At 42.1% G+C, this 14431-nt stretch overlaps 1 protein-coding gene across 3 annotated transcripts in view; it reads right to left on the bottom strand.

Moving 5' to 3' along the window:
* Window positions 1-14431, bottom strand: part of LOC308091439 (GRAM domain-containing protein 2A-like) — a 42363-nt gene that overhangs the window by 5806 nt on the left and 22126 nt on the right. The window contains exons 3-11 of one of the 3 annotated variants that reach the window (XM_080437058.1): window positions 10645-10702; window positions 7011-7083; window positions 6782-6885; window positions 4890-4988; window positions 4559-4630; window positions 3450-3512; window positions 2980-3145; window positions 2176-2235; window positions 410-503 (exon numbers count right to left, since the gene is read on the bottom strand). In XM_080437058.1, the coding sequence (XP_080293184.1) occupies window positions 410-503; window positions 2176-2235; window positions 2980-3145; window positions 3450-3512; window positions 4559-4630; window positions 4890-4988; window positions 6782-6885; window positions 7011-7083; window positions 10645-10702 (789 nt within the window). Of the gene's footprint in view, window positions 1-409; window positions 504-2175; window positions 2239-2979; window positions 3146-3449; window positions 3513-4558; window positions 4631-4889; window positions 4989-6781; window positions 6886-7010; window positions 7084-10644; window positions 10703-14431 lie in introns of all 3 variants that reach the window. The other 2 variants (XM_080437057.1, XM_080437059.1) reach the window with 2 other exon arrangements.

The following is a 14431-nucleotide window of genomic DNA, read 5'->3' as shown; positions in this document are numbered from 1 at the left end:
GACAGAAGTTCAGACTTCAGAATTAACATCAACAGTATAGAATTTACAGCAGTTGTACAATATTTGGAGTGAAATGAACGCTAAGGATTTTAGTAGTGTTTGGTTAGATTGAAACCCTGTCTACAAACAGTCCACTGTGATAAATAACATTAGTGGTACTGTTGTGAGGCCTGGGAACTTGATTTTAAAGACTATATAACATCAACCACTAGATGGCAGTATATACCAGCCTACAGCAGTCAGGTAGTTGTGGACCTCAGATTTTATATTCTATACTATAGAATCTATACAGACATGATGCCTTCATTAACAGCAGTATAGGAGCTTGGTTCTCTTAAATGGCTGTTTAATTTGTGTATTTGTAAATATGTAAATATACATGAAGATGTAAAGTGGTGTGTTGTCTCACAGCAGGATGAAGAACTTGAGCAGCTGGTATTCTGTGTGGCCCAGTTCTGGTACCGGTTCAGTTAACAGGATCGTCTCTGTCTCCAAAACCCTGTCTACACACACACACACACACACACACACACACACACACACACACACACACACACACACACACACACACACACACACACACACACACACACACACACACACACACACACACACACACACGTGCAAGTGTACGCACAAGCACAACACAAAGAACATTAATTCTGTCACCCCAGTGCCAGCTCTGTCTTGTACTGTAGGTGCATGTGTGTGTGTGTGTGTGTGTGTGTGTGTGTGTGTGTGTGTGTGTGTGTGTGTGTGTGCGTGTGCGTGTGCGTGTGCGTGTGTGTGTGTGTGTGTGCGTGTGTGTGTGTGCGTGTATTAATAGCTAGGAGCTATGTTCTACGATCTATTCACAATTTAGGCATTTAGTAGACGCTCTTAACCAGAGCGACTTACAGTGAGCGAGGTAAACACATACATCAAATGCAGAGACACAGAACCTCAGTAAACTAGGATCACGAGTAAACCAAGAACCTAGCATCAGTCTAAACAATATACCGTAATTTTCGCACTATAAGCCGCACCTGAATATAAGCCACAGCAGCTAAATTGAATGATTTGTACATATATAAGCCGCACTGGACTATAAGCCGCGGGTGTAAAATCCATAGATTTAGGAGGTCCCCATCATTCCTCTAGTCTGAAACGAGGGCTACCGCACAGTCAACTACTAAGATTAAAACATATCTGTAATACAGAGTCAGAGTATGAAAGACAGGCTAAAGACCTGTGTGACCACTTTAGAGTGAGAGGTTATGGTGAGAGGACATTGCGCAACAGCATGTCTAAAGTCCAAGTGTTGGATAGGACGAGCCTCTTTACCCCCAAATCCTCCTCTACCTCCAGGGGGGAAATCTATTGCATTGTCTACCACCTTTTCCCCAATCTCTCAAAAATATTAAGCAGATAGTTAAACGTCATTGGCACATTTTATCCAGTGATCCGGTTGTGGGAAAGACTTTCTCCACTCCGCCTATTTTTGCAAATAAAAGGGCCAAAAATCGGAAGGGTTGTGTTGAACTTGAACACTTTTATAAGAGCTCTACATTTCCTAGACACTACCTTCAGGTAATTCTCCTTGTAATAATTGTGTGAATTGTAATGCCATGATTAAGGGTGACTCATTCATGCACCCCCAGACAGGCAGAAAAGTGAGGGGGAGAATTACTTGCAAAAATAAATATGTAGTATATCTTGGTGTCCCTGTGGTTTTTGTTATATATATAACAAAAAGAGAACTCAAGACCAGAATCTGTGAGCATAAAAGTAAATCAGAAATTATGATGAAAATCCCCAGTGGCTAGGCATTTTAATGCCACAGGGCATGAGGTCTGTAGGTTGAGATTTCAGGGTATTGAATTGATGAATCCTTTAAAAATAGGAGGTGATAGAAACTGTTTACTCTTACAGAGAGACGCTTATAGGATCCACACGTTGAAGAAGTTCAAAAGGACTTAACGAAGGGTTAATGTTGAATTGCTTTCTATAATAGCCTATAATTGTGGGTTTGTCATTTTGTATAGTAATATTGAATACTTTTTGTGTGTATTGCCTTACTTAATGTTTAGATTTTGTATTGTTGTTGAGGCATGTTTGCACTGTTATTATATTGTGTATTGTAATGTGACTAGTGAAGTGTAATGTGATTAATTACTGTAAAAAAGCTATATATACCGTAGGTCACATCCGCCTGAAGGCCTGAGTAGCCGAAACGCGTCCGATTGTCAGAGACTGCTGCTGCGGTAAATAAAACAAAATCAAAGATAATTCACCTTGTGAATGCAGACTGTTTCTATAGAATTATCACCCTCCCCGCCCAGCATCCCTCCCCCAAACACGGGCCAATTGTGTTTGGGTAGACGCTCGACAAAGCCGGATGCGCCACAGTGGATTCCAACCCAAAACCTCATCGGTCGTAGGCAGGCACCCCGAGCGACTTTAATGATAATATGACATTAACACATTGACTGCCAGAATTATTTCAGATTTTTTGCAGTTTATTGCCAGGGAACAAAAAAAAGTACTCAGGAGCCGAGATACAAAATGTTTAAGTTTTAAGTTAACAAGGAAGTGGATAGGAGTCTAAATCTTCAAAAAATCATATCTCCTTGGTCTTTGGGTCAAATTAAAAAAGAAAAAAAAAAGAAAAAAAGAAAAAAAAACTTTACTAAAACTCGATCTTGGCAATCAAGTGATGGATTCTAAAAACGAGTTAACTCGATCTTGGCAATCAATGTGTTAACATGTAAGAAAATATACGTATATGTAAAATGGTTTTCATTGTTGCATGCGGTGATACTGCTGTTGGTTCCATTGATCCAAGCCCGAACACAATCTATTGATTGATCACTAAAACAAACGTGCTCTCAAAATGCATGCGGGCCACCCATCACAGCAGTGGTCAGATGGATGGACAGATGGGTGGACAGATGGATGGACAGATGGGTGGACAGATGACTGACAGGTGCTGTGGCCTACCGGTGATGAGCGGTGTCTGGCCAATGAAGGGTGCGTCCACCACAGCGCTGAGGCTGGCAGTTGAATCCCCCAGCAGGTCTGGAAGGGAGGAGGACACCACTGGAATAGAAGGCTTCCTGCGCCACTTCAACACCGGAGCAAAGTCACCTGACACTGCAAACTCATCCTGGAGAGAGAGGGAGAAAGTGTGTGTGTGTGTGTGTGGGGGGGGGGGGTTTGACAAGAGAGACAGAGTGTGGGAATGAGAGATAGAGAAAGTGAGAGAGTGACAGGGGCTTAACACATGTGAGCTACAGCCGGTGGTGGACAGTAACTAAGTATATTTACTTGGGTACTGTACTCAGTACAGTACTCAGGTGTCTTCTACCCTGGTCCTCAGGGATCTGTGGTACTATTTGTTTTCAATCCTTCCCGCTCTACAGGTATTTATTTCTACCCCACCAGTACATTCACCAAATATAATGAGTTACCATGGACAGTGAGCTGGGCTCCTCCAAGAACTGCTTCAGACTTAAACTCTTCTTCCCATTCACCTGGAGAGGAGAGGAGAGGAGAGGAGAGTATCATTCACAGGTGGTAATCAGAAGGCTGTCATTAGCAATCCGTAAATATGGTTGTTTATGTTACCCAGTGACAGTGAGGTTTTCTATCCAGAGTTAGACACAATGCATAAATACACACAGTGTCATTTGATGGTGCGTGTGCCCCTTTCAGAAACCAGTTGTTGCACAACCATAGAGCTATATATATAAAACAACGCACAACTCGTTCCTCTGGTACAAAGATGTACCCTCACACTGGTACAAAGATACCCTGTTGTTCACATATCTGTGCACCCAGCACCACCAAGAGCTGTGCCACAACACACATTAACCCCTTAATGAGGATGGTTGGCCTCTAGAGTGTTTACTGAGGCGAGATCTTACTGACGGGCAATAACTTCTCTCTCTTTCTCTCTCTCTCTCTCTCTTTGTACAGCTTTGAGAGACGAGAGAGAGAGCGAGAGAGAGAGAGAGAGAGAGAGAGAGAGAAAGACAGAGAGAGAAAAAAATCAAGATAAGTGCAAATGATTAATGGCTGATGATAAAACCATAAATGATGCGTAGCCTGCGAGCTAGTTCAAACAGATACACTCAAGAGGTTTACACACATGCGCAGCACTATGTGGGCGACGTATGTGACGTGTCAAGCAGCTGACCAAATTGACGGTTTATGTAAGCTCACCTCCTCTACATCCTCTTGCTGTCAGTGCCACTGAACATTGCATGTGCTTTGTTCGCTCCCATCACCACTAGTAAGCTCTGCTTTCCCTAAGGGTTGTTTTCCCACTTGTATGTAAATGTTCTGAAGCCATTAATGTTCTCAATCTATTTGTGAGTTATCTCACTGAACTGGCTCAAGGAATTAATAATCAGATTTTGCAGATTACAGACAGAGAGTTTGAATGACAGAAATCCGTTCAGAATGACGTGCGGTATATAAGACCGGGGACATCATGCATCCTACACATTAACCATCCGACCGGCGCATTCCCCGCGGGTGCTCGTCTGTCTCCCGTGGGCGTGTCTATGATTCTTACCTGTAGGTGGGTACAGATTCTTCTGAGGACGTCATACACGTTGTCTCTGGACAGCAGGGACACAAATACATACTGTAACATACACACACACACACACACACACACACACACACACACACACACACACACACACACACACACACACACACACACACACACACACACACACACACACACACACACACACACACACACACACACACACACACACACACACACACAGCATGAGGAGATGGGCTGCACATGGTCGTTCTATACAGTATATAACTTGTATAGTCAGCCCATTAGGCAGTATGTAGTACTCTGTATGTAGTAATTACTGTAATAGTACCTTCTGTCCAGAGTCAGTAGTGATAGCCAGTCCGTTAGGAACCAGACCAGCTGTCCTGTGTTTCTTCACCAGACGCACAGACACAACAGGGATGACCGCCTGGTGACACACACACAACACACACACACACACACACACACACACACACACACACACACACACACACACACACACACACACACACACACACACACACACACACACACACACACACACACACACACACACACACACACACACACACGTGTTATCATTAAAAAAACGTAACCGTAAAATAGTCTTCCACTTCCACTTCCACATGTACCCCCGTAGCACCGCCTTGTGCCCCTAGGGGCACAAATGCCTCCATTTGAGAAACACTGATTTAGATATGTATTGTTTGCTTGTTAGACAATAAATGCTAAGAAGATGCCGAAGATTACAGATGAGATAATAGGTTTGATGTTCACCTAGCATCCTGGTAGTTACTTTTGTAGCACTTCATTGTTTTTCTTTGTTACCCTGTTGTTAGTTAACTAGGGTTCATGCCATGTACTCTGATCCTGCACTAAATGCCTAAATTGTAAATTATAATTGTAATTGGTCTGTTGACAGCTATTTTCTATACTACTGGGACTACAGAATACTCAGCAGTGTATGTCTGTAGATAATGTATACACGTATATATTTCCAATTACATAATTTACATAGATGCTGTATATGAAATTGTATATTGTCCTATTTGTGACATTCAGCACATGTAAATTGTACTCTATGTTTACATACTGTAGTGTGGATCCACCCTGCATATATTTTGCACAATGCACACGTATCCTGTTTCTAAGCTGCACACTGTGCGACAGAGTGAGAGTATTGTCAAACATGAAACAGTGTCCTAACCAGACAAACCTTGACCTTTGACAGCCAGCCAGCCAGCCAGACGGACTCTGGACAAAGCACTGGGAGCACAGTGGGTCAGGGTGAACAACACACACACACACACACACACACACACACACACACACACACACACACACACACACACACACACACACACACACACACACACACACACACACACACACACACACACACACACACAGGCTCACACTCCAACAAAGACACAGTGCAAAGTAAACAACAGCATAAATAAAGACTGTACATCTGATGTGTGTACACAAGCACAAGTGCACACACGCACGTGCTTGTGCGCACGCACGCACGCACGCACGCACGCACGCACGCACGCACGCACGCACGCACGCACGCACGCACGCACGCACACACACACACACACACACACACACACACACACACACACACACACACACACACACACACACACACACACACACACACACACACACACACACACACACACACACACACACACACACACACACACACACACACACACACACACACACACAGTATGAGTGGAAATAGTGAGCTGATGAAGCAGTTACCCAACTGTGTAATGTTACTGAACACTGGAACAGAGTGAGATAAGATGGGAAACAGTATACATATATAAAATAGTTTAGAAAGACAGTAGAGTTTGGTTAGACTAAAGAGTTTAGACAGTAGAGCTCAGTTAGACTAAAGACTTTAGATAGACAGTAAAACTCAGTTAGACTAAAGAGTTTAGCAGATAGACATTAAAACTCAGCTAGACTAAAGAGTTTAGATAGACAGTAGAGCTCAGTTAGACTAAAGAGTTTAGATAGACAGTAGAGCTCAATCTAAAGAGTTTAGACAGTAGAGCTCAAACTAACTAAAAGAGTTTAGATAGACAGTAGAGCTCAAACTAACTAAAGAGTTTATAGATAGACAGTAAAGCTCAGACTAAAGAGTTTAGATAGACAGTAGAGTTAGACAGACAGCAGAGTTTAGAGGTCTGTGTCATACCGTACCTTGATGTCTTTTCCAAACAGGTTGGCGTAGAAACACAACCAGTTCCTGGAGATGTACAGTCTGCCCTGGAGAAGGATGTCTCTCAGCAGAGCACATGAATACACTGCAGATTATCAACAAAACATACACTGGAGATTAACAACAAAATACAAAAATACACTTGAGATAAATAATAACAACTATAAATACACAACAAGAATACACTAGATGTAATTAACATCAACTCACCTTTCATAAGGATCTCCTCCTTGGGAACAGTCTGGAAGAGCTTATGATACTGAGAGTTATATTTACTGACCGTCTGAGGAGAGGAGAGGAGTATGAATTTAGAATTTAGATTATCACTCAGTCATTGTTGTTCCCTGAGGTAGGCTAGTGAGATCAAGATATAATATTGGTGCTGATTTGTTTATCACACACCCATAGCCTTATTTAACCTCTAACCCTTATACTTTGTTGTATGTCAAAAACGTCACAAAATGTTCGCAGAATGTTCGCCTATTATGACATGCCCATAATAGGGGCGCTAGGCTAAAGTAAACAGTGTGTGACAGTCTGAATATTTTTGTTCAGACACACACGTACACCAATGACATCAGACACAGGTGCAGCCTGAACTATGTACTGTACCCCCTAAACCTTATCACTTCCCTCTGTACTTTCAGTGATCCAGACAGTGGGTGTCTGTCCCCTGCTGGGATCTGACCCGCAAATCTAACTGGCAAAGATGGCAAAATCCCCCCTCCTCATGTTTAGTGGTCCCAGACCCTCTCCAAAGTCTCTCTAGTCTACAGCATATTATACACATATTATACTTAATGCTACACATTCCACTGTACCAAACAGTCCTTCAGTCCTTTGAACAACGGAAAAGTATTCTGTACTGTTCCACCGCTTCTCTGTACTGTTCCACAGCTCTCCGCACTGTTCCACAGCCTTTTGAACTGTTCCACAGCTTTCTGGGATGTCCCACAGATCTCTGAACTGTTCAACAGATTTCTGAGCAGTTTGTCAGACAATGACAGACAATGGGCCGTATGCACAATAAGCTACCTGGCCTGGCAGAGACCTGTACTCCGAGGAGCAAATTGTTCGAGTTTTTTGTATTAATGTTATATTATCATTAAAAACGTAGTGTTTTGCCAATTAGTTGGGGGCCTACTTGCAATATATCCTCACGGCCCACCAGTGGGCCCCCACCCACAGGTTGAGAATCAGTGTTCTAGTAGACAGACTGTCACAGACAGCTACGTCCTGTCTGCTCTGAGACAAACACACAACAGAATTTGATGAAGAATTGATCTAATGCAGTGTAGGAGCCCCAGACAGTGGGCTGGTCTATGGGGACAGACCAACAAATAACAGCTTCCTTTTTGTCCAGACTAAACAGACAACACCCTGCCTCTGAACCTGCTAGAGTACAGAAGGTAGGCACGCACGCATCCACGCACAAATCAACACACGCATGCACAAATCCACACACTCGCGCATGCACTCGCGCACACACACACACACACACACACACACACACACACACACACACACACACACACATGCACGCATACAGTAACAAAAAACACAGAAAAACACAATCTGCATGTATTCTATGTAACACAGAAACCACACACGTGTGCACATGCACAAAAGCTTTCCTCGCCTTGATTAAGGAAGTGTATTTGTGTGCTCGCGTGCGTGTGTGTTGATGACTTTATGCACCCTTGGGTGGGGTGGGACGTGTCAGATTCAAACCCACTGGGTCATTATTGTTATTATTGCACACACTATGCAAATTCATTTAAATTAGCGGCAAACTAGGCTCAACATGAAAGACAACAACCTTCTCATCTCCACATGACAGGATAATGATAGGAGTCATGTAAGCCAGTGGTATACATGTAAAAAACCCACAGACAGACCATTTTCTGTTCCTATTTTGGCCATTTACTTTTTCATACAATTAAAAAATAAAATAAAATGAAAATAGCAGATCTACAAACACACAATGCATCATATTGTAGCACATATGCTGGTTGATGAGCTATTTTCAGAAAAACCTTCACAACTGGAGAAAACCTTCACAACTTGCTGTTAACGACCAAACGCAAGCCCACACAGTATTTTAACATGACGTTCTGCTGCCTGAAGAGTGTTAAAGACAAACACACAAACTTCTGTGTCATTAACGCCTCCTCCGCCTGCTGAGTCATCTTCACAGCTAACACCTCAGAGACATCACTCGAAAACACACTGAGGTCGCACGTCCAAAATAACCCTTTTCTGTGAAATGTGACTCATCTGTGATGCTGCCTGGATATCTGCTGGGGAAAAAAGGCTCACTCTAACCTACTTAGTAACTAGTGTAACACAAATTAACCACTCGAACCCTCGCATCCCTCTTCTGGGGCTGAAATTCTGCAAAAATAGCAGGTCTACAAGCTCACAACGCATTGTAGATTGGCTATTTTGGGCAATATTTTGATGACATTTAGTGTAGAGCGGAAACAGGTGGGGGCCTAGTATAGAGGTGCCCTCCAGGGAATCCGGTCCACTAAGTATAGGGTTTAGAGATGGTTACATCTTTGTATACAGGCAGGGTTTAATGCTGGATATTCAAATAATGTGGCAAAAACAGTACTTACTGTATGTCATAATTCGGCATTCCCATGAATATGTTTTATAAATAAAAAAGGTGTTTGAACAGCTAAATCTAACCCCACCCACAACATTCAGTTGTGATGTCACGAGTGCACGAAGTTCACCCTGGTAAACTCAGCCAAACTCCTTATAAAACAAATACAAGGATATTTATTATCATCAATATACATAATTTAAGATTTTACAGTAGAGAGGCTTCCAGAGCATTGCAAATACATCAGTTTTTTTATGCTAGACATTTAACACTTCCTCCACTCGTCATCAGTGACGTCATCACTGGGCAGTTCCATTCCTGTCACCTTTTTAAGTAATTTCCCAATTTAAAAAATAAATAAAAATAACTATCAAAAGTTGTCCGTTATCTGTTCCTCTACCTTAAAGCACCCAGTAAACAGTTTGTATTAGTATGTGTAATTAGTGTCAGACTGGTTTAATAAGTTATAATTTTGCTGTGTTTGATTTGCCCTCACACTCTGCAGTACATTGCTTTGTATGTATGTGTGTATACTGTATACAGTATACTGCTGTTATGTATACTAACTACGTAGGTACTTAGTCATTAACCTCTTGAACCCTAGAGGGTAAGACTGTATATTAAGGTCGGGTCTATAATCCATTATGATGCACTTATAAGGCTTCATAACACTTGTTATAAATGTTTACAATTATGCATAACAACAAACTAAGACACTTTATAACTGACTAAGTTATGGTAGTTATAATGTGCTGTTCCTCTGAACTTATAATGCATTATGACCAGCACTTAAAATACTTCATAACAGTTGTTATGCATAATTATAAACATGTATAACGCATGTTACAATGCCATCATAATAAATTATAAATGCGATTATAATGCATTATAGACACAACCTTACCCAATATTTTCCATATGAGGTAATCCTCCAATTTTATCTGACTTTCTTTCCACCATAACATCAGACAGTAACACTTAGTTTGACTGGTCTGTCTCTCTGTGTGTCTTCTGACTATAAGAATCAGTAGTTTTATACATTTGAATTCATTTCAGAATCCTTATTTAGAATCCTTATTTAGAATCCTTATCACATTTCTGGGTTGCTGGTGCCAAGGTTTTAATGCGTTTTGATGAGTAATCGAGTGTGTGTGTGTGTGTGTGTGTGTGTGTGTGTGTGTGTGTGTGTGTGTGTGTGTGTGTGTGTGTGTGTGTGTGTGCAGCAGTACTCACTGATCCTCGATAGCACTTCTTAACGTCCTCATAAGACAGGTCATCTATTAGCTGGAGCCTGAGGACGAACACACGCACACACACGCACACGCACACACACACACACACACACACACACACACACACACACACACACACACACGTCAAGTCTTGACCCCAGCCATGCAAACACAGCCCATACAAGAACCCCAACCAGGAAATTCCCCTTGTGTGGATGGAAAGGCTTTTAGGAATATGAAAATTATGCAAAACCCTTTTTTAAAAGCACCAACAGAAGGAAACACAGTAGGAAAAGAAACCTCAGCAGCAGATCCTAGATCAGCAACATTACATCCAACCAACAGTAGTAGAGAGGTCGTAACACACCAGGAGCGACGCGAATAAACAATACGAAAATGTGTTGCGATTATTTAACATCATTCGTACAGGTTGATGATTTTATTCATGCTGAAAAACAGCAGTTTAAATCAGTTGTTTCCAAACTTTTTAGTTCGAGACCCAAAAGAGAAATGTGATGTCTCCCTGTGACAGAAAGTAGAGAAAATAGCAGATCTACAAGCTCACAATTAACGTGTCGCATTGCTTTCAACCAGGCGCCCCTAGTTTGGGCAGGTCATAAGTGAACAATTTCAAAATCTTTCAGAAATAGTGACAGTAGCCGATCTATAAGCTCACCAACACGCCGATATGCGACGCATGGTGAGCTTATACTGTAGACCGAATATTTCCGCACGGCACCGTCATACGACAAAGTATGGAATAGGTCTTCAGTGCTTAAAGACTTGCAAGTTAAAGGTTTGTGGTTACTCAGACCGCTAGTTAGAGTTTGGTGAACTCAGCCCCTAACTACCCATCCCAGTGTTTCACCAAGTTCCATGCCATCACTAGCAAAATATCCTGTCAGCACTGACATTCCCTAATCGTCACTGTGGATGTGGCCTTCCAGATGTCGGTGCGTTTCTGCTGACAATGTGCAAGATGTGTTTCTTAATGACAGCCATAGCTAAACTGGCAAAACAATAATAATGTAATAATAATTTACATCCCTCTTTTGTATTTGGAGAACCAAGTAGACACTGGATAGGGTGCAAAGACTGATGTGTTAGAATGTGTTAAATAAAATACAATAAAAGTGAATTGCCAGTGAATTGGTTAATCCATTAGCATTAGCTAACACAAGTGTTACCAATGATACCACTGTAAATAAGGTTCTGTGTCATTTATAGCAGTCTTTCCAGAGAGCCAGCATGCACAATACATTAAATATAATCTTTATTTCAGACAGAGGTCCATAGCACATAAGGTAACATACGATAACATAAGAGACATACAACATGGGGAAGAGATCAAGATAAATAAATAAAAATGTAAAATAGTGCAATAAAAGTACTATAGTACAATCCTACCTAATGAGCAGCAGGCTGCTGAGCCAGTGCTTGTGAAGCCTGGACGTGACCCTATAACAGCTCTTCACTGGGTTTGTTAGAGCCACTATGATGCTGTTATTAGACACATCCAGGCGCTGCATAAAACAGTGCCTCACAAGTTGGCACACCAACAGAAGTAAACAACTGACTGGCACTATACCACTTGGGAACGTTGTATGCCACTCTGAGCCTCTGCATGCTTTTCATTCTGTAAGAAGACCATAGATGAGCCTACAAAATGTAGGAAACAAAAAATAAATTGATATTTACACTCATAAAAATGTTTGGGAAACAGTGCTTTAGAGCATAGATGCATAAATCTGTACTGTGTTTTCTCTTAAAACTAAATTGATTGTCAGTAGTAAAAACATACATTTCCATGGTTAAAAGGACTCTTTCCAGCACGTTTGACAGGATACTGGCAAGGGCAACAGGCCTGTAATTGTCTATCTTTGGAGAAAAAAGAAAAAAAGAAATAGCCGAGTGGTTAAGGCGCGTACCACATAGGCTCTGATGCGATGCCTGACAGCAAGCACAATTCCCAATCCCTGCTGCATGTCATTCCCTGACTCACTCTCCCTGTCTCTCTTCACTATGGACTATCAATAAAGGCAGAAAAAGCCCCCCCCACCCCCAGGTCTATTGTGCTGCAGGTAAACACTAACATCACCAATAAATAATTGGTCCCTAATCCAGAAGAGGTTGAGAACAACTGCCTAACAGTATGTTCTGTGTGTGTGCATGGTGTATGTAGTTTCTGTGTGTGTATAATGATTTTTTAGTATGGGTGCGTGTGTGTATTAGTATGTAGTGTGTGGTGTGTGGGGGGTGTAATGAGAGGAGTTAGTGAGCTCTGTTGAATAAGTGAGTTTGTTCACATGAGCTGCTGAGCTGCTAGCATGTTTTTCAAACAAACACAGTCATGTACACACACACACACACACACGCACACACGCACACAAGCACACGCACACGCACACGCACACGCACACACACACACACACACACACACACACACCTCATTGGGAGCTGTTCCTATTCAGTAGGTCATGAGAGGCCCTGCTCAGTAAACTGTAGGTCTATTCACTGTGGACTACATTCACTCACTCCCTGTTTGTTTACTTCTGGAACCTACGGCTAAATACAACCACAGATGCATGCTTACAGTGTGTTTGTGTATGCACATGCACGGTGATTATGTATATCTGTATGCACGTTTCTTCTGGCAGAGCTGTAGCTGTTAACAGAGGATCTGTGTGTGTGTGTGTGTGTGTGTGTGTGTGTGTGTGTGTGTGTGTGTGTGTGTGTGTGTGTGTGTGTGTGTGTGTGTGTGTGTGTGTGTGTGTGTGTGTGTGTGTGTGTGTGTGTGTGTGTGGTTGTGTCAGTCATCAGTGATCCTATTCCAGTATCCAACCGTTTTTAATTACAGAGCAGTCAACACCCCCGCTGACAATCGCCACCCAGGCCGTAGGAGTCGTTAGCGCAGCGACAATGATTGCCCTCCTTGCCCAGCTTCCCTCCCCCGAACACGGTCAATTGTGTTCATATAGAACAGTGGTTCCCAGTCTTTTTAGCTTGAGTCTCCCCGGACCAAAAGACCTATTTCAGGAAGCTCACAGAGCATGTAGATCAGCTATTTTCACTATTCATTACGTTTTTAAAATGTATGGAATGTATGGGAGTTTTTTTGTTATGATTTCTGTAATTATTTTGAAAAATGTTAGATTTTTTTGTTTCACAAAAGAAAGAAGTACATTTTCGGAAAATCTTTTGAAACAATATTTGCTGGCGACCCGTAAAAATGTGTTTGGGAACCACTGAAGAAGTTGGGCCAAGTTGGATGCACCAACGTGGATTGGAACCCCGACACTCTGTGGTGGTGGACAGGTTCTTTACCCCTGCACATCCCAAGCTAATCCTTCATAGTTCTTAGGTACAGCTTCATTACTCTCATTTGATTGCCTCATGGCCAACCCCTCCCTCATGACTGCCCATCTCTCTAGGAGGGACATTGGAAGCGGTTTTCAGTGGGGCTGGTGAAATCGGGTGACGACACCTGCAGTATTGGCTATTGACTGTGTTGTTCATCACAAACCTTTGAACATAGACTGAAGTCTTGGGATAATATTAAACATGTTTGATTTAGTTGGAAAGGTCAAGGCTGAGTTTGTGACTAAACTGAAAAAAGTGGTAAGATGGAGGTGTGCACTAAACTGATTTCAAACTGACTTTAAAGACTTTAAAGAAATTAAAGACTTCAAATCATTTAAAATATTGTAATGTACACAGGAAATCTGACATAACACCAGTCCCCCAGTAACAGAGTAGCACTGATTTACATGCGGTGCCAGACGTTTGGT

The sequence above is a fragment of the Gymnoscopelus braueri genome, assembly GCF_963280865.1.
Source record: "Gymnoscopelus braueri genome assembly, chromosome: 9".
Classification (NCBI taxonomy): domain Eukaryota; kingdom Metazoa; phylum Chordata; class Actinopteri; order Myctophiformes; family Myctophidae; genus Gymnoscopelus; species Gymnoscopelus braueri.
This window is presented reverse-complemented; position numbering and strand designations above follow the sequence as displayed.